At 36.6% G+C, this 20,293-nt stretch overlaps 1 protein-coding gene across 2 annotated transcripts in view; it reads left to right on the top strand.

The window, feature by feature from the left end:
* Positions 1 to 20,293, top strand: part of cyth3b (cytohesin 3b) — a 48,035-nt gene that overhangs the window by 11,768 nt on the left and 15,974 nt on the right. Inside the window, exons 1-9 of one of the 2 annotated variants that reach the window (XM_058768489.1) lie at positions 6,023 to 6,092; positions 12,139 to 12,221; positions 12,608 to 12,672; positions 14,488 to 14,554; positions 14,794 to 14,912; positions 15,290 to 15,370; positions 16,370 to 16,482; positions 18,460 to 18,608; positions 18,948 to 19,059. In XM_058768489.1, the coding sequence (XP_058624472.1) occupies positions 6,044 to 6,092; positions 12,139 to 12,221; positions 12,608 to 12,672; positions 14,488 to 14,554; positions 14,794 to 14,912; positions 15,290 to 15,370; positions 16,370 to 16,482; positions 18,460 to 18,608; positions 18,948 to 19,059 (838 nt within the window). In that variant the 5' untranslated portion in view covers positions 6,023 to 6,043. Of the gene's footprint in view, positions 1 to 6,022; positions 6,093 to 12,138; positions 12,222 to 12,607; positions 12,673 to 14,487; positions 14,555 to 14,793; positions 14,913 to 15,289; positions 15,371 to 16,369; positions 16,483 to 18,459; positions 18,609 to 18,947; positions 19,060 to 20,293 lie in introns of those variants that run through there. The other variant, XM_058768490.1, reaches the window with a different exon arrangement.

The raw sequence follows: 20,293 nt of genomic DNA, 5'->3' as shown, positions 1-20,293 counted from the left end.
TGTCCGGTCAGCACTGAAATCTGCCTTCCATCCTCCGTTTCCAGCTCCCCGAACCAATCCGGTCCTCAGCCCAGAACCCGCGGCGAAGTCAAGCCTGCCTAGGAGTACTGGAGTATTATGGGATGTCTTGGAGTCCAGCCCCAGAGCCCGCTCCTCCAGAGTGCCCTTAAGTGCCCACTCCTCCAGAATTCTTAGTTTTCCCCTAAAACTAGGGGGGGTGGCTATATTCCCGTGGCCGTTGTGGCTGAGCAGGTAAAGGCAACGGAGGCTCCGCCGTGGCCGCCCGAGCTCCCTGAACTGTTATGTTGCGGGACATGCCTTCCGGGAGTGGGGGGGGCCATCTGTCATGTGTTTGAGTTCCTGTTTGCCCTTATTTGGTAGTTCCTGTTCTCATTAGTTAATCCTCGTTATAGTTCATTAGGTCCCACCTGTGTTTGTTAATTATCCCATTAGTTCCTTTCGTTTGGTTAGTATTTATAGCCCTTTGTTCTGTCTTACGTTGTTTGAAGAGGTTGTTTGCTCGTTCTGTGTTCACTTATTAAAAGACTCTGTTCATTTGAATACCTGACTCATTTGTGCTCTTGAGCTTCTAGCCCGCAACAACCCGTGACAAAGATTAGATTTGCTGTGTAAGTGTAACATTAATTAGGCGAGTTGTAAGTCATTGGGAGTCACACAGCAGCTGTTGTCCCGGAGCAACCATTTGTAACACATCTCAGAGATCATTGAAATGTGCCCCCGATTATCTTCATTTAAACACCTCTTGACTGGTCCAGTTCTCTTCCTTTGCATCTCCACAGCTGGATTTAAACTAACAACAGCCTCTCCTATAGTGTATAATTAAACCCCAAAGTCCCAAGGAAATTCAGGCTGAAGGGAATTTAGTTCACAGGGAATGACTAAAACACAAGTGTCAGAATGACTGAAGAATATCTTATGGCGCAATAAAGAGCTGCCAGGACCGGATGCTCAGCCCTCATCGCCCACGTTTCAACCATAATAAAGTGACAGTGATTTTGTCTTTGCATTCCCCTCTCATACAACAGTGTACACCCCCTTCCTCACATCCAGATGTGGTGTCTGGACAGACGGGGCCAATATAAACAGGCCTGTGAGGTGTCCGCCGGCCCAGTTTGTCTCATTCATGGCTCTCTATCAGACGGCTGGAATCAAGCTCTAAACTCATTTCCTGTCTGAGTCATCGCAGGCCTCAGGGCGTTCAGAAAGAAGGTCTCAATGTCTCATCGTGATGCCCCGTGCCACATTGCACCTCAGATTTGCCTTGATAGACAAGGAGATTTTATATTTGATTGGATCCATTCCATAGAAGGAGATGAGAGATGAAATTCTGATGATAATCTGGATTTAATGGCGTCACTCAGAAATATTATCATCATTTAAAGCCACTGTATTTAACAGATTAAAATTTGAGCCACAGCAAGGTTAGATAGTATTCAGGCAGATAGAACTGAGGTTCCTCTGACTTTAGTCTCGTGTAGGCAGGCGTTTGACTATTGATTTATAATTTGGTTCTTATTGCAGGTTTTTCTGGGCAAGATGCTCCTACTTAGACAGGAAAAGATTATCTGACATGTAAAGAAACCAACTACAGTTCATTATATATCTGAGCGGTATGCTGGGTAGTAACTGATTGCATGCTGGATTACGTAATCAGATTCCAAAAACTGTACTGTAATTAGATTTTATTACATTCTAAAATACTTGTAATCAGACTTACTTTTTATTTATTACTTGATTATATATTTTATTATTTCGATCGCTGTTGTTTTAAAATGATTGATTTTAATTTTACTTTTTATGATTAAAGGGTTAGTTCACTCAAAAATGAAAATTATGTCATTAATTACTCACCCTCGTGTCGTTCCAAACCTGTAAGACCTTCGTTCATCTTTGGAACACAAATTAAGATATTTTCAATGAAATCCAAACAACTTTCTGACCCTGCATAGACAGCAAGGGAACTACCTCGCATGCATCTAATGAACGGCGGCAGACTGACCTGGAAGAGAAGAAATCTTTGAATAAAGTTGTTATATTTGTTTTCTTTGCGCACAAAAAAAGTAGTCTCGTAACTTTATAAAGTTAAGGTTGTCATAGAACGACTGATGTCATATGGACTATTTTAACAATGTCCTTATTACCTGCTGTGGTAGGACCCTCCTTGCTGTCTATGAAGGGTCCTACCACAGGAAAAATATCTTAATTTGTGTTCCAAACATGAACAAAGGTCTTATGGGTTTGGAGCGACATGAGGGTGAGTATTTACTGACAGATTTTTCATTTTTGGGCAAACTATCCCTTTAATTATTAGCTTTCCATTAAACTCACGAACCCCCTGCAATTCCTTCACAAACCGTTTGGGAAACCTTGATGTAATGTAATGTTTTATGCACTTCACATTGTTAACAACAACAAATGTAATGTATTTTCTCTCTCTTTGTAGTTTTATATCAGTATGGATACAAGATTGTCCTGTTTAAATCAATGTGATAAACGAGTCAAAAGTTATCTAAAAGTAATCTAAAGTAGTCAAATTATGTGTGACGTAATAGATTACATTACTAACTACAATTTTTGTCATGTAACTTTGCAAACCCTTGTGTTTTTTTTTTAATCTAAATCCTAATTTCAGTGCAATCATCCTCAAATATGTGGAATAAATCTGAAATCTGGCATACATTTTAATACAAAATGGAATAAACTGATAGATATTTTGATTTCTTGCTACTAATACAAATCTGTAGTCTGCTTCTTTGTTAACATGACTTTAATTCCTTGTGTCCTGATATGGTTTTAATTTTCCAGTCAGGAAAGTCTTTATGTGCAATATGCATCAGAAGGAACGTGAATGGAAAGACCAATTTTAAAGTGACTTAGATTTAGTTACATAATTTGTATTTCTTCTAAAAGACTTACTTTGACACAGTGTTGAGGAAAAATTTGTCAGCTAGTCCATCTCACTTCCAGCCATTTCACAGTGAAGCCTCTGTTAATCTAATGGCACACTTGCATATTTATCGTCCTCATGCAAATCATGGTAGATGCTAGTAGGATGCTGATACGGAAGCTCACGGAGCCGATGCTGATGCTTTATGCAGCTGTTGTGAACTTATATTTTACTCACATTATTAACCCAGATGCTGCAAGCAAGGACTAAACCAGCATGAGAAATCAGATACAGGCAAACCACTAATTATATGAGAAACAGCACAGAGCCTTTGCCAAAAATACTAATCTAATTTGTGAACGGGAGCATGACACAGGATGAGCTAAAAATAGGGGCATCAGGATATTTTCTCATGTGCTAAAGGAAAAGGAAGCTTTCTTTTTAAAATCATTTTCCAAATGGACTCAAGATGTCAGCGTGAAATGCAGGCGATGAATGAGGCATTGTGAGGGTGCGAGGTTTCTTCTGCAGTGAGGTTTTATTGAGTTACGTGTGGAGTGGGTGAATTCAATCCACTCTGAGGTTTTGTTTGTGTTTCATTTTTAAATATTTGAAGCACCTTAAGGAGATACGCACTGCGGATTTTCAAAGGTGCCCTATGTTTCTGTGATTGTAAAATCAGCTTCGTGGCAGGAAAGGGTCAAAACTATATTTAAGGAGCTGTGTTTGCTAAGTCAAGCATCACTATCACAATTGCTTGTAGTTAGTGATTTAAACAAACTCCTTCAGCCTTCCCGCACCATTTGTGCTGCAGACATGAATGATATTCCATTTTGTGTGGCTTGTTGTGCTATTACTTTTCTAAATAGTCAGATTAATGGTTATTACCATGTGGGTCATTAACTAAATTCCTTAGACTTAGACTGAAGAAGAGACTTGAGCCATATCAAGAGAACAGATTATTGCAGAGACTTTTGGTGATTAATATCCATATATGTTATAATGCATGTTATAACATACCCCCCAGGTAAACAACATCTAGTTTTGCATTAAAATGTAAGAAATAATATATCAAACTAATGTATCATTTCTCAATGCAGCTCTCAAAATATAAATCTTAGATCTATATCCTCTTTACTGAAATTTATGCTGAAACCTTTCCTTCTGAACAACAACAAAAACGAGTCACAATAACATGTTTTCTTTGTGTCAGATGGCTTTCCCAGACTAATGATCTGTGCAGATTCACATATGGCAGTAACATCGCCAGAATGAGCAAAACTCCAGATCTTTTCATCAGATTTAGCAGATTTAGTGGTTAAGGCTTTTGGGCTTGTAAACGGTTCATTGCTCATTCTAGCCCCATCTAGCCCATGAGCCACTAACACAAGCTAAATGCTAAATCAACATGCTTCTTATGTACCTGTCTTCATGCAAAAACACCATTCTTCATCACAGTTGTAACCCATTTTACCTGAAATTGTTCAAAATGTAATATTAAACACTATCAAATATCCCCCTTTTCCCATCTTGCTCAAAAACATAGACATAATACTTACATAATAATATTTCAACATTGTTACTCTCCCCATTAAGTCTCATACAAAGCATGCCGGAAATTATAGTTTCAATTATATCATCATACCTGAATCATTTTCAAGTAAACATTTTAGAGAATTACATTAACTTGGAAGCAAATAAATAAAGTTTAGAAGAGAAACACAATTTTGTTGTGTAGATCACATATAACAGGATTGAGTAAATCAGACAAGCAATTTATTTGGTCACACTTTATTTTAAGGTCCAATTCTCGCTGTTAACAAACCATTAACTGCAACTTTTGCCTCAATAAACTCCTAATTTGCTGCTTATTAATAGTTAGTTAAGTAGTTGTTAAGTTTAGCTATTGGGTAGGATTAGGGATATATGGTCATGCAGAATATGTGCTTTATATTACTAATAAACAGCCAATATGTTAATAATAGCCATGCTAATAATCAACTAGTTAATAGTGAGAATTGGTCCCTATACTGAAGTGTTACCAAAATCTGTATTTAAACAAAATGGTTAATTTTATCTTACTTTATTTCTTTATTTTTGTAGAGACCATTATTTGCTTTAGACAAACAGAACAAAGATTTTCAGTTATACCAAAAAATGCATTTTAAATAAATGACATGGTAATTTCACAGTTATTTAGCCTGTTTGTGTGTTTGTTGTGAGTTCATGGTGCAGTCCTGGAAACAAATTTAACTTGCCTTTGTTGTGTGGCTATAAATAAAGTTTGTGACTCATCATTGAAACCAGCTCAGATTCAGGTGCCACTCCCAATTGAGTGTAAACAGTCCCATTGTGTCAAATTATATTGATGAACTCAAACAGCAGTGAACAATCGTGTCAATATGAGTAAAGAATGTAATGAGGTCACATCACAATTAACAATAACAAACATAATTTCAGCTACAGTGGCTACATACAATAACATCCCCCTGCAAATCTTGACTATACTATGCTATAGTTGGCAGCGTTTTTTTTAATTTACATTTTGCTATTTGTTAGGGTGTTGTGGGAGGTTGCCAGAATGTATTGCTGTGCTATTACTACAGTTGCTGTAGTGTGTGCTGAATGTTGTTAGCATGTTACTCTGCAATTGCTGGGACATTCTAGGTGGTTGCTTGGCTGTTATTCAGTAGACAGTTGTTTGGACATTGCTAGGGGTGCTAAAAATTGATACTTCCTTAAATAGCAGTAAATCTAAATACAAAGCAGATTGTCTTAAAACTTAATAGTCTCCATTTACTGCCTCATGCAACATTTTAACAAACTCAACTCACACTTCCTGATGAAACTTGACCTTGGTGAATATATGGTGAGTTTTACCATCAAGCTGAACACTCATGATGATTGAATGCACCAGAGACGGATGTCGTTTCAGAGCAGAGGTGGCTGAACTAGTTTTACCTGAACAGTTGGTCTATATACTGTAAGTATGCAAACTATGTGTGTAGTGTGTTCTGAGAGCAGCGTGTGTGGAGTAAACGCAGTAAAGCCGACACATCGTGCCTGTATCTGAGTACTTTAGTACTCAGGGGAAATCATTCTTCTGACAGTTTCCAATGTGGTCCGCTTTGAGGAATGACTACTATGCCATATAAAGAACAACAGATATGGGCAGAGAGTGATGGTACGTACCACATATATTGTGAGATTTAAGATGGAAGACATTGTGCTGTGTACTTACGTAGACACAGAACTATGTTTTTTTTGTGGAGATGTGAGGTGTAAGTGGGTTACAGCATGATAAGGCAGCTCTGTCTTTGTGTGATTGCTATTGTTACGTGCTGTAAGTCGTCTAATCTGCACTGCAGACGGGCAGAGACATCCTCTTTATTGTCCCGAGGCAGTCCTGGACAATATTAGGATGTCTATCCAAGACTTTTCTTCATTAGATGTTCCCAGTCTCCACAAAGAATGTAGAGCTTGTGATCTGAACATTTCTGTGTGTTGTCAGCATATGAAAAAAGATACACTGTATTATGCATCCTGATAATATGACTGAAATGTAACAAGTAAAGATTAAAAAGCAGTGGTCCTAAAGTTGATCCCTTAGGAACCCCACATGATAACTTGAAGTGTCTTTTTCGTATCCCAGGAGAAGCAACTGTAAGTAACCCTTTGGTAGGTTGATTCTCTAAACCTGGTAAACACTAGCTATGTTTCCATCCAAAGATATGAATTAAACTTGCATGCAAAACTGGAATATCGCATAAAACATTTGCGAATAAAGCACCGTTTCCATCCAACGAGTCAAAGAAAACAAAATCGTCACTTCCTAGTAAACTGGCACTAAATATCACTTAGAAAACTAGGAGAAGCCACTGAATATAATCATTTTCATATATGATAAATTGCTTGCACCTCAGAGCGAGCAGACGAAACACAATAAATGCAGTCATTGCTTTCGGAGGCGGATGCCAGCAGTCGTGTAAGACAGTAATTATACAGAAATACTTGACAACAGACTTTGCTCAGGCATTTCAGAATGACCATAACAACATATAGATGCTGTGAATGAAATCGGTCCGCTGCTAGTCAAGTTATCCTGTCTCATAGCGCAAAGTCACATGACTTTTTCAATGCGCATGGAGGAATTTTTTCGGTAAATGTGTTTCAATAGTAGTTTATGCACATTTTTTCTTATCGGATAAAAATATGCATAGAAATAGGTGGATGGAAACATAGCTACTGTTATGTGAATGTTGGGTGGAACTGAGTGTGGTGGCTGTAGAAAGTGTTTTTGTGCTTGGATTTGAGGAGAGCACAGCATTACGCAAGCTTTAAGCAGCCTTAGCAGTCACAAGACGGCTAATATCTGAATCTGGATGCGATGGGGATTCTTGAGCAAGGTTTAGATTAATCTGTGGACTGGTGAATTGGTTCACCTTTTGATCCTTTGTTGGAGGTGTTGTTCATGAGAGGCAGGAAATAAAATGGATGATGGGAATGAGGTTTGTTCATATGTAGATCTGTCCTGTGTCCATACACTGCTGATGCTGTGTATGTAGGAACCAAGTCACATTTATCTAGTGAATATAACAGAAAGGTGTAGATCATATGAGTGGTGTTTGCCAATCCAACAGTCTCCACCATTTTGCTAGAGTGTTGTGGAAGCCATTTTCCACCACTAAATAAAACATGAAAAAGGTGGTTGTGACTTTTTAATCTCACAATTGTGATGCTTTTCTCTCACAATTGTCAGTTTATATCATGCAATTCTGAAAAAAAAAAAAAAGTCAGAATTGCAAAATGTAAACTCAGAAAGTCAGAATTGTGACAGGTTTGCAAAACTGCTTATTTGTAGAGCTGCCCAAAAATTATGTGTGGTTATAAATCAATATGACTATAAAATAATATTATTATATTATATTAAAAAATTATTATTATGATTATTAAAATATTCAGTATTAAAATATAAAACAAAAAAGGAAATATGAACGTTATAATAACACTAATTTATTGTCAAATAAAAAAATCATATAATATTAACAATTAATTTATTTTATTTTACAGTGCCACTAAAATCACAGTACCCAAATAAAATGTACCTGTATAGAGCTTTTCACAATAATCATAAAGTTAATATTTATAACATCTTTATATCTAAATGCATTATAGTTGCATTTAGCAGATTAGATCTGTACTGAATATACTGAATGTATGTGGATCAAGATGGAATTACATACAAATTGTTTTAGAGAGCTCTGCTATAATATCCTTTACATTTTGCAACAAAATAAACAATCTCAAACCTGAGATTGAATTTATTTCAGTTTATTTGATTGTTAGAATGTCTGCCAGGCAAAACCACAAGTCAATCATATAGAAAATTATCTGAGGTTCCACTCACATCGGTAGCACAAAGAGTGCAGGCCAAGTTTCATGCAAATTTTTAATAATTAGAGTTAGTTGAAATGAGTAAACACCACTAATAAGTGCAGGTTTTAATGATGCACTGGCTGTATTGTGCTTGAACCGACGTATATAATGGTATTTAAATTCACACACTTGGACCGCCAATGTCACAATAAAGAAAGCACATTGTTTGGCACGCAAGTTTCCTTTTCCCCTTGTTGGGTTATAGGTCATGTTTAATGCATTAGAGCCACAGTGATATCAAATTACCCTGTGCTTCCTGTGTGTGTACGCTCACTAACACACAGTGGGGGTTTGTCACTGAGTCCAATAGGCCAACAATCGAAGACATTTGCCTCTTTTATTCCAGCATGGGAATTCTCTCAGATGATGTAGGATTTCTGTGCTGTAGACGTAGGTTTGCCTGTGGGGGATCACTCAATAAATGCTGCTTTATGCACGCTGTCAAAGAGAACCCAGAAACCATTGTGTGCAGCCAGGACGTGGTTAGTGTCATCATTTTTGTCTTTATGGAAAACATTCATTGTTTCCATGAACCCTTGTTTTCCGAGTTCGCCGTGGCCGTAGTCACCCCACTATAGACGTCCCAGGCCATCAGAAAGCTTTGAACTAATGTCCAGTATCTTTTCATGTTTTTTGGCCTAGAAAGGGTTTTAGCAATTGACAACTGAATGTGAAGTGAAAATGAGAGATGAAATTCAAAGCAGCTTAGTGGAGTGATGCAGATGGGATTTCTCTTCCCAAGCAATGGATACAGGAAGCTGGCAGAAAGCAGGCGAGCGCTACAATCTGCTCCAGCAGAAAGACTGAAGTGACCTACTTCCTCTGGCTGCTGAATGAATCTCAACCATCTTCACGTAGAATCGGAGGAGCCTGATGGTGGACTCAAACACTGCTGGTGTTCGCTTTCACACATTTTCTGTTTTAATACTTTTTGTCCAAATGATATTCTTTAGATTTAGCCAAGATTTTGTCGTGTCATATTCATTTATTTGAGTGTGTTGCCAGACTGGAATGGCATATAATTGCAGTTGACTATAATGTACTCAGTGAACATGAAAATCAGATATGTAAAAGAGTATTCTAAAGCTACTTTTTCATGTATTAGAGACTGCTATTAATTGTCAGTGTTTCAGAGACTGGTTGAGTTTATCTGTGCTTTCATTTCATTGCAAATGTATTGGATATCTCTGATTAATTTCATATATAGTATGCATTTGAGCAGTGTTGAGGGTAATGCGTTTGAAGTAACGCGAGTTACATAATCGGATTACTTTTTTTCAAGTGACTAGTTAAGTAAAGCATTACTTTTAAATTTACAACAAAATATCTGAGTTACATTTTTTAAGTATGCAACGCAAGTTAATTTGTTTTCCCATTTATTCACTGACAGCTCTCCTGTCCCATGTTGAGAGAAATTGGGAGTGTGGGAGGCTTATTCATTTCACTTTTGTTGCGAAAGGGCCTTTACAGTTGCCAAAAATATAACTTTTGGGTTTTTTGTTATTAAATATTAATAAGCAAGCCCAGCTAAGGTGACAAAAGTAACACAAAAGTAATGTAACGCATTAAATTCCATAAAAAGTAACAACACAATTAGTTACTATTTAATGGAATGCAATATTGTAATGTATTGCTTCAAAAAGTAACTTTCCCCAATACTGCATTACTGAATCTGGGCCCCTTTTTAAAACATAATGTTTGTATGTATCAGAAATTTTGTTGACTAGATTAACAATGAACACTGCTCCATCTGAAAGACCTGTTTACTTGTTTATTGTGGTTTATTTATAGTATCCAATTCCCTGTGAAAGCATTTGAAAGGGAGACATGGTCTGTTTGCTGCTAATTACAGAAATATACGGAAGTCATCATTGACATACACAATGAAGACATTTTACCAGATGCACGGTATTCAAGTTTAAGGTTCATGGCTATTGTTATTTCTTACTCTAAGTCTTGGCAGCACACCCATAGACCATTCATGGACTACTTGGTGTGAAACTTAAATGGCAAGATGTTGCTAAAATTGCAACCACCAATATGATTGGCTTGTGCAATTTCCTGATCACCTACTTCTTCCACCATGATTCTGTAGTGAAATCCAAAGGACACTTCATTGCAGTTGTGAATGGCAGGGAAGTGACATGAAAATGCCAATACAGAACATACTTTTTAACAATCAAAAAGTAGGTTCACATGTAACACAGATGTGACAGTATATGATATTGGACACAGGTAAAGTCAGGTACAGGTGGCTTCAGTGAATGCTTCTGAACTAGTCACTGGGTTTCATGAAGGTTTTGAGGTTCTTGACTTCACATCTTTTAAAACAAATGGGAATATACAGGTGTTCTCAATGTTATAAAACTGTATCTGTTGTTGGTCACTTTACGTGTCTAAGTGGGATGTTTTTGGCTTTTGGCTATTTATAATTATATTTCTCCCCCACTTTAGTTAAGTCGACCACTTTTGAGAAATAATCATATCATAAAAGTTTTGTTTTGCATAGTCATAGTGTAAAAAAAAAATATCTGTCAATGGAAACAGCTGCAGTGGGCTAAAAGCATCAAAGAATCAAATCAAAACCTCTTTCAAAGAAAGTCTGTTCACTCGGCAGCCATATTTGCAATGTCTCCAGACAGCTATTTTGGGCATCCAAGACCTATCTGCTTGAATGGGGAAATCCTGATAAATTGCATAAATATATGATAAATTATTACATATTTCAAGTAAGCAACGAAATCTGACATGAACTGCCCCATAAACATTTGTTATGCTCAAATAACAATAAAAAAAGCTTATATTTTAAGCTGAATGTGCACATGTGCAGTCCCAAATGTGTGTCTCAGGACACTGACTGTTTTTATGGCAGCCACAGCTTCTAACAGCAGCTGCAGTGACTTTACTAACTCGCGATTGGCTCTTTTGTGTAGAATGTGAGAATTATTCCACCATATTGTGTGTTGCGTTTTTCTCCCATTCATAAGTAATGTGAATTTTTGTATATCGAAAGTGTTTGAAAGAATACAGAAGTTGTTAACTTCTGGGAATTGGGGAATTTGAAGCTTTAGAACAGGCCCTGCTGAGAAAAACGGAAACCATCAAAGAAATTCTAATGGTTTCCACTACAAATATCAAGCATTAGAAACCATCAGCTATTAACCATTAAAACCATTAAAAAGTGGTTTCCGTAGTGTGTTTTGGGCCATATTCCATTAGGATTTAGTGGTTTTAACTAGCCACCAATAGAAGGTGACAAATCACCAAAGACTGTTACAGTTTCCATTAAAACCAATACTATTCCCATCATAACCAGTAAAACCATTACAAATTTTGTGATGGTTTCTATTGTTTGATCAAACATGATGAAACTCACCTACCTGTAGCTTTCTAGTAATCCTCCTGAAGACCTTGATTAGCTGGTTCAGGTGTGTTTGATTAGTGTTGGAGCTAAACTCTGCAGGAAAGTAGACCTTGAAGTAACCTACTTTAGATTGTGCCTGCCCTCACTTTTCAAATTGTTCATACGACCCTGGCTCTTTTTATGGCTATACTCATCAGCTGAGGAGAATATTTATGGAGGATCTCTCATTTTATGGCAAAGAATGTCTCCATAATTCATATAGAGTCTGGAGATAGCCTACTATGACTGGAATTTCAATGCTGAGGGAAACATCTGACTCACATTATTGTTGATTTGAATATGTTAGGCTCTTCTGCTCTTCAATGTTAAAACGACCAGTGCTCATATAAACACATGTTTACAGGTGTCCTACCCTTGTGTTTTGTTACAGTCCCTGAAGATCTGTCCTTAGAGGAGAGAGATGAGCTGTCCAACATACGACGCAGGAAAAAAGAACTGCTGGATGATATTGAGGTGAGAATGTCTATTTGATTATAGAATTAATGCATAATAATAGTTAATTTTATATTAGATAAAATAATTATTAAGTAAATTGTATTATCCATTGCTTTTCGTAATTCCTCTATAATTTGCGTTCTGAACATGACCTTTATTTTTCTTCATTGAATGCAACATAAAAAGCACCTTGTTTGGTCTTCTCTGGTTAAATAGCTTTAGAACATTGTAAAATGCATTTGGCAGACAGTTTCATCCAAAGAAACTTACATTGTATTCAAGTTCCACATTTTTTCGTGGGACTCAAACCCATGACCTTGGTGTTGTTAGCAGAATGGTGCATTATTTGGGTTATAAGAGTGTCGCATAGAGTTTACTGTTTAATGTGAGTCTCTGTTTTACAGCGGCTGAAGTTTGAGATCGCTGAAGTGATGACGGAAATCGAGCAGCTCACGTGTGTGGGCGAGAGGTGAGTTTTGAGAGATTGAAATGTTTCCTTTTCATTACAGTCCAACTGAAGCTCATTTATATTTGCACCTGTCTCTCTTTTGTCTGTGTGTCCTCACTGATCTGTCCTCTGCTAAACATTCATTAAGCGCTCTATTCACAATGTGTCATGTGGTTGAAAGATCATCACCGCTCACACACCTGAGGAGAGGACATGTGTGCTGTGTGTGCTTATGTGTTTTATTGTGCTTACAGGAATATGGATTGACTCAGTGTGAGGAAATGGATGTTGAATATCCATCATTCAATAACTCAAAGTGTTTAGAGTTTCATTTTTAGTTTAAGGCATCATAAGGAATATTTTTTGTTGTTGATTTTATGAGATAAAAAGTGATAAGGTGATGAGTACATTTAAACACATGTTCATGTTTATGCCATTGATACTTATTGGTTGTTCAGAAACTTAGATAATATAGAATGGATGCTGTTAGGTAAGTGTATATTTTCCCTGAACAGACTCCTTATTTGCTGCTTTTTAATAGTTAGTAAGGTAGTTGTTAAGTTTAGGTATGGCATAGGATTAAGTTTAGGTATGCGGTTCGACAAAACAGTTCAAATCTGCATATAAGGAAGATCAAATAGCATGGTTGCATCAACAAATGTGTTTTTATATCAGTTTTGCATTTATCAACACTATCGGGTAGGTTTAGGGTTGGGTTTGGTTTGGTGTAGGGCATATTTCCAACACGATAGAGCATTAATTTTTAGCGACGGTCCCCAGATATTTGAATTCTGCCGCAATATGTACCTGAAGCAACGTAATAAAAACACAGCAATACGTACCTATATAAATGTAACAAAAACGTGCCAGGGTTTACGTATTGAACCCGTGTTTTAGCGCCACTTTTTGAAACTGCGGTGAAACGTGCAGTAAGGTACGTAAAAACGGTCTCGCTAAAAAGTGCACCCAGGTACGTTTATGCCATGAGACCAGGTTGGAAATTCTTGGAATTTATCTTAAGAAATGTCTTTTGTGATTCTGGCCCAAGAAGAACTCATGATAAGAGTAAAACTGGTAAAGTACAGTATTTAAAACCGATGCTGTGTAGCACCTGCAGCTCTGCAGATCCTTGTGAAGGATGCAGGATTCGATACTAATGGCTGAGCTTTGTATTTAGCCAAATGACAGATCATTTCAGCCTAATCGTGAGCAGCTGATTTTAGTGCAGATTGTTTAATGAATATGTCACAATGTAGGCTGTTATTGAAGAATGCAGCTGTTAAATCTATATTTGACACATCGTCAAACCCACAACACATAAGTAGGCCCATCTGGGAAAGTCAGCTGAATTCTGTGGACTTTAAGCATGCAAAACTGTGCTAAACAAAGCTAAAAGTACTGCACTCTTATTGGTAGCTAAATATGTTAAACTGTACCTAAGCATTTCATAAACAAATATGTAAGTGTGAAGGATATGGTGAACTTTGTGAATGAAGGTCATTTTGTGTGCACAGATGGTGTTTACATAGACTTTTTAAAAGCACAGCAGCAAAACAAACTAACAGTTGTTTCGTTGTAACAGCCAGAGTTGAAAAATGTTATTAAATGATATTAAAGATTATTATAAGTGGGAAATTAAAATAAGAGAAGAACATAAGTCAAATCAACAACCATTTGTGACCATAAGCACAGGACTGTTAGTTTTAAAAGTGTGGTTATTGTTTTGAACTCAGTTTACTCCATACGTCGTATCTGCAGGCAAATCATACAAGAGGTTCTTTGTCTGCCTTCATTCTTATTAGGGGATATTAAAGACATATTTACTTCCATTTGCAGCAAAACAACACAGAGAAACAAACAAATTGCAATGGGAAGAAAGAAATTCAACATGGACCCCAAAAAAGTAAGTTTCATTTTATTGTCTGTTCTACAATGACCCAGATATTTGAAAATCTTCACAGATGTCAAGTATTTCGATGTTTTTAAAGCCTTTAACCTTTACTTTATAGTATTTGTACTGAGCGATAAACATGGTGACATTTTCCCTGACACACTGTATTACTTTTGGAAATTTTCCACATAATTTCCCTGACATTTATAGGGTTGATCCTAAAATCCTTTTTTAAATAAAATTCCTTGTAGGGGATCCAGTTTCTGCTGGAGAATGACCTCCTGCAACAGACCCCTGAAGACATCGCTCAGTTCCTCTATAAAGGCGAAGGCTTGAACAAAACTGTTATCGGGGATTACTTGGGGGAACGGTAACCCTTAACTTCATTCGTGTAGTTTTTTTACCCTTGTTTATTCAGTGTATGTCAGTCACGCTGTGAGAGATATGTGCCTGATTCATCACAAAAATCCTCCGGAAATTGATTGTCTGGGTTTAGAGAGCAAACCAGCAGCAGTTAAACGCAACATGTGTGCTTCTGAGGGAAATGGACCACCTCTCGGGATGTGACTTGTCAAAACAACAGGATTTCTTGAAGCATAGCTATAGATACAAACAGACGAAGCGGCCCACAAATGCTGCTGAACATCTTGAAGGATCTTAAAAATCTGCTTTTTTAAAGACAAGCAATCGATCTTTCTTTGCAGAAAGTAACCATTTCTCCTGTGTGTGGTTGTTGTTTTCTCGTAGGGATGATTTCAACATCAAAGTGCTCCAGGCTTTTGTAGAGCTCCATGAATTTGCCGACCTCAACCTCGTTCAGGCTCTGAGGTGGGAGAAGCTTCTCATTCTTCCCCAAAAACTGCATGCGTGCCTCATTTCTAGATGAAATATAGAGGACTTTTGGCTCAGAATTATCCCAGTAATACAATAATGAACTGGTTTCTACTCCAAAATCATAACACTCTTAAAAATAAAGGTGCTTCACGATGCCATAGAATAACTTTTTTTGTCTAAAGAACCTGTAACATCTGAAGAACCTTTCTGTTTCACAAAGGTTCTTCAGATTATTAAAAGGTAAGAAAGATGGTTCTTTAAAGAACCTTTGACTGAATGGTTCTTTGTGGAAACAAAAATGGTTCTTCTATGGCATTGCTGTGAAGAACCTTTTAAGCACCTTTATTTTTAAGAGTGAAGATCAGACTATTACTTTTTAATAATATAAATTTGGTCACACTTTATTTTAAGGTCCAATTCTCGCCATTAACAAAACATTAACCATGCCTTTGCCTCAATAATCTCCTAATGTGCTGTTTATTAATAGTTAGTAAGGTAGTAGCTAAGTTTAGGTATTGGGTAGGATTAGGGATGTAGAATATGGTCATGAATATGTGCTTTATAAGTACTAATAAACAGCCAGTATGTTAGTAATGTGCATGCTAATAAGCAACTAGTTAATAGTGAGAATTGGAATACTAAAGTGTTACCATAAATTTTTATTATATATATATATATATATATATATATATATATATATATATATATTTATTTTATTTTTTTGCATTGTGACATTTTCATGAAAATTGAAAAAACAAAATTAAAAAAAATGCCAAAATATTGATTACTGTAATATAAAAGAAATTGTGACTAAATTATATTGTTAAGTATTTATATATAATGGTACTATTTATGCTTCTACCATTCTGATCTGGGGAAAAAAAACAATATTATGATTCAAAATACAGTAAAAAAAAAATGGTTTGATTTTGTGTAAATGACCTGGACTTCACTCATGAATGATTTTATGATGGATTTGCTCTCTCCACACAGGCAGTTTCTCTGGAGTTTCAGACTTCCCGGTGAGGCCCAGAAGATTGACAGAATGATGGAAGCGTTTGCGTCCCGGTACTGCCAGTGCAACCCGGGAGTCTTTCAGTCCACAGGTCAGACATGTGCAAAACGGCCAGTGTCCATACTAATGCAAACCTTCCTTCTGTCCCGACTCTATTTCACAGAGAGATGTTTGTCAAAAAAACATCAGGCCCAAAATATGCTCAGTCAAATTTGCATGTTTTTCTTTAGGTTTATCTTATAAATCTCAAGTCTGCAGAAAAGCACATGCCATCTGCCATCTGATCACAGCTGATAGATTATGAATGTTATACTGAAATTAATGGTTGGTTTGATGGTGGTGGTGTTATGTTTGTTAGTGCCGCACAGACTCACAGGTTAAACGCCCCGTCATCTGCCGGACAGACTGAGTTTAATGCTGGATCTGAATACTGGCAGAACAGACACTTGTTTAATGTCGCTTGTTAGAGTTAAGAGCTCATGTCATGATGTGTTTAGAGAGTAAACAGTGACTGTGGTGTGCTGAAGCTGTAAGAGAACAGCTCAGTCTGGCAGTGAAATCCCACCCACATTCTCACCACACTAGTGACTCACACCCACGCTTATGTCAGGGTTTGGCTCTAAAGTAATACTAAGAGTTTTTGGACTGACTTAAATGTTCAGAATATTAGGGTTAAAGACGATTTGGTAACACTTTAGTATAGGGACCAATTCTCACTATTAATTAGTTGCTTAATAACATACATATTACTAGCATATAAGCTGTTTATTAGCACTTATAAAGCATTTATTAATGCATGACCATATTCTCTAATCTTTCCCAATAACTAAACTTAACAACTTGGGAGTTTGAGGCAAAAATTGTAGTAAATGGTTTGTTAAAAGTGAGAATTGGACCTTAAAATTAAGTGTGACCAAAGATGTTATTTAAGCTAATTTTCTCAATGACAAGCTTTTAAATTTAAAATAACAGTTTTTAATATATTTGAATATTTAATTTATTCCTGTGATTGCAAAGCTGAATTTTCAGCATCATTACTCCAGGCTTCAGTGTCGTATGATCCTTCACGATCTTTGCTCAATTATTAACATTTCTTATTATTATCAATGTTGAAAACTGATTACTTTTTTTTGTAGAAACTGTGTGGGTCAGAAAGAAAGAAAGAAAAAGAAAGATGCTTTTATTCAACAAGGAAATTAAATTAAGCAAAATGATGGTAAAGACATTTATAAAGTTACAAAAGATTTCTGTTTCAAATAAATGCTGTTCACTGAACTTTCTTTTCTTCAGAGAATGCTGAAAAAAATATTGTTTCCACAGCAAAACCTGCATTCAACAATAATAAAAATCATTATTAATAACAGCAGCAAATCAGCATATCAGAATGATTTCTGAATGATCATGTGGCACTGAAAACTGGAGAAATGATGCTTTAAATCACAGGAATAAATTCCATTTTAAAATAGTTTAAAATGGAAAACAGTTATTACAATATTAGTGTTTTTATAGTATTTTTGATCAAACAAATGTAGCCTTGGTGAACATAAGAGACTTCGGTAACACTTTAGAATAGGGAACACTTATTCACAATAAACTGTTTTCCTCAAACAATATGCTGTTTATTAATAGTCAATAAGGTAGTTGTTAAGTTTAGGTATTGGGTAGGATTAGGGATGTAGAATAAGGTCAGGTGGAGTTAATATGTGCTTAATTACTACTAATAAATGGCTAATATTCTAGTAATATGCATGCTGATAAGCAACTAGTTAAGAGACCCTAAAATAAAAAAGATTTACCAAAAACTCCTTAAGATTCCAAACCTTTGACTATTAGAATATAAAATATTTTTTAATGTAATATTGTTGTATATGTGAAACACTTATAAGTCAAATACTAATAGTCAATATACTATTATTCGCCTCTTAATAGTAGAGCACTATTACTATGGAGTGAAGGGCAGCAACGAACACAGATGTATTTTTTTTAACAGATATGCTTTTTTTCTCCAGTGCTCTCTGTCAGATATTTGAGACATATAATGTGTGGGTCTCTGTTTATTTCTTTGCAGACACATGTTATGTCCTGTCCTTTGCCATTATTATGTTAAACACAAGTCTTCACAATCCCAATGTCCGGGACAAACCCGCCGTAGAGCGTTTCATCTCCATGAACAGAGGCATTAATGACGGAGGAGACCTGCCAGAGGAGCTGCTCCGGGTAACAGCCGCTCACTGAATCTCTGATTTCCAATGCTGAAATTATAGACTAAGCCATTAATGATGAATGATGTAACAAAACATAACAGATAAACTAGCTGAAGTAAGAATTTCTTCCCTCTGCTGGAAAAGCCCAGTTTGGATGCCAAGCACTAACTGCAAGAACTTTATTTACTATCCTCTCTCACTTTCCATATGACTGACTTTAAACCTCTGATCTGATCATTATTAATACAGTAGCAGCCATATGACTGACCATAGGACTGTTTCTACAGAGGCAGACGTGTAAATGTACTCATCTGCATACATAAAGAGCACTAATGTCCCTTCTCTCTCGCAGAACCTGTACGAGAGCATCAAGAGCGAGCCCTTCAAAATCCCTGAAGATGATGGCAACGACCTCACACACACATTCTTCAACCCGGACCGAGAGGGCTGGCTGCTCAAGTTAGGTCAGAACCAGACTCTTGCAGCTCCTTCAGCTGATATTTTCTGTGGAGATGTGGTTTTACACACATCAGATGTGGTCTGTTGGAGCCTGTAGGTGGTGTCAGGGAAAGCTGTGAACACAATGCTGCTCATTATCATCCTAATGGGTTTTTCACATCACTGCGAGGGATTCCTTCAGCAGAAGTACGCCGTCTCATAGGGACAGAGCGCCTGACACATAGAGTTACAGCCGCTCATGAAAAGTGTGCAGTTTAGTAGGGAAACATATTGTGGGGAGACAAGAATAAGATGAAAGCAGAAGTATCAAGCAGAAGGCAGTGTGCTTTCTTGCTGTTACTATTGAATTTGCTTTTTAAACATCAGCTCTCACAGACAGGGTTGTGGTACTTTAATTTGTAAATTATGAGGTCCTGGAATGGGCTTCTGTTGGATCTGGCAAGGGAGGAAGGGACACATAATTAAGAAAAAAAAAAAGATGTGTAACACCCAAATGAAACTTTAAGTAAGCGGCATGTAAAATACTGAAACACTGTTCACAACCTATTTTGCTTTGTAATCTGATGTAAAATGGATTTTGCAAACTCTAATCTGATTGGATATCATTACACGTCTTTTTTTTTAGTCTGCTTGGTTACAGAGTTATGTTTATTAGTGGCACAATGAGAGTTTCTGAGGTAAAAATAATTACTCCATTTAGTCTTTTTTGGCAGGTTACTAGTATCAAATCTTTTAAAAGATCTGAAATGACTTTAGAGCTTTGATAAATATTGTTTATAATGTGTGATTTTGCACTTAGTAGAAAGTAAACTGGGTAAGTAAACTTTAGTTTAGGGATTCTTACCATTAATTTACTAGCCTAAAACTTTTTCCTCAATAAACTCTTAAAAAACTGCTTATTAATAGTTAGGAAGCTAGTTGTTAAGTTTAGGTATGGGGTTGGATCAAGGGATCTAAAATATGGTCATTAACATGTGCTTTATAACTACTAATAAACAGTCAATATGCTAGTAATGTGCAACTAGTTAATAGTGAGAATCGGTCCCTAGTAGGGGTGACCCCGAATAGTCGACTATTCGATGCTTCGATAGGAGGAGCCTGATTCGATTCCCAATCTCAGAGTCGAATATTCGCGGGGTGTTATGATCATGCCATTTTGGCTATGTGGGGATGCTCAATGTCTGATTTCACATAGAACTACCGGTTTTCTACCAATAAGTTAATATACACCCTGTTATG

The sequence above is a fragment of the Onychostoma macrolepis genome, chromosome 03 (genome assembly GCF_012432095.1).
Source record: "Onychostoma macrolepis isolate SWU-2019 chromosome 03, ASM1243209v1, whole genome shotgun sequence".
In the NCBI taxonomy this organism is placed as follows: domain Eukaryota; kingdom Metazoa; phylum Chordata; class Actinopteri; order Cypriniformes; family Cyprinidae; genus Onychostoma; species Onychostoma macrolepis.
The sequence above is the reverse complement of the archived record's forward strand: the minus strand, read 5'-3'. Positions and strand labels throughout refer to the sequence as shown.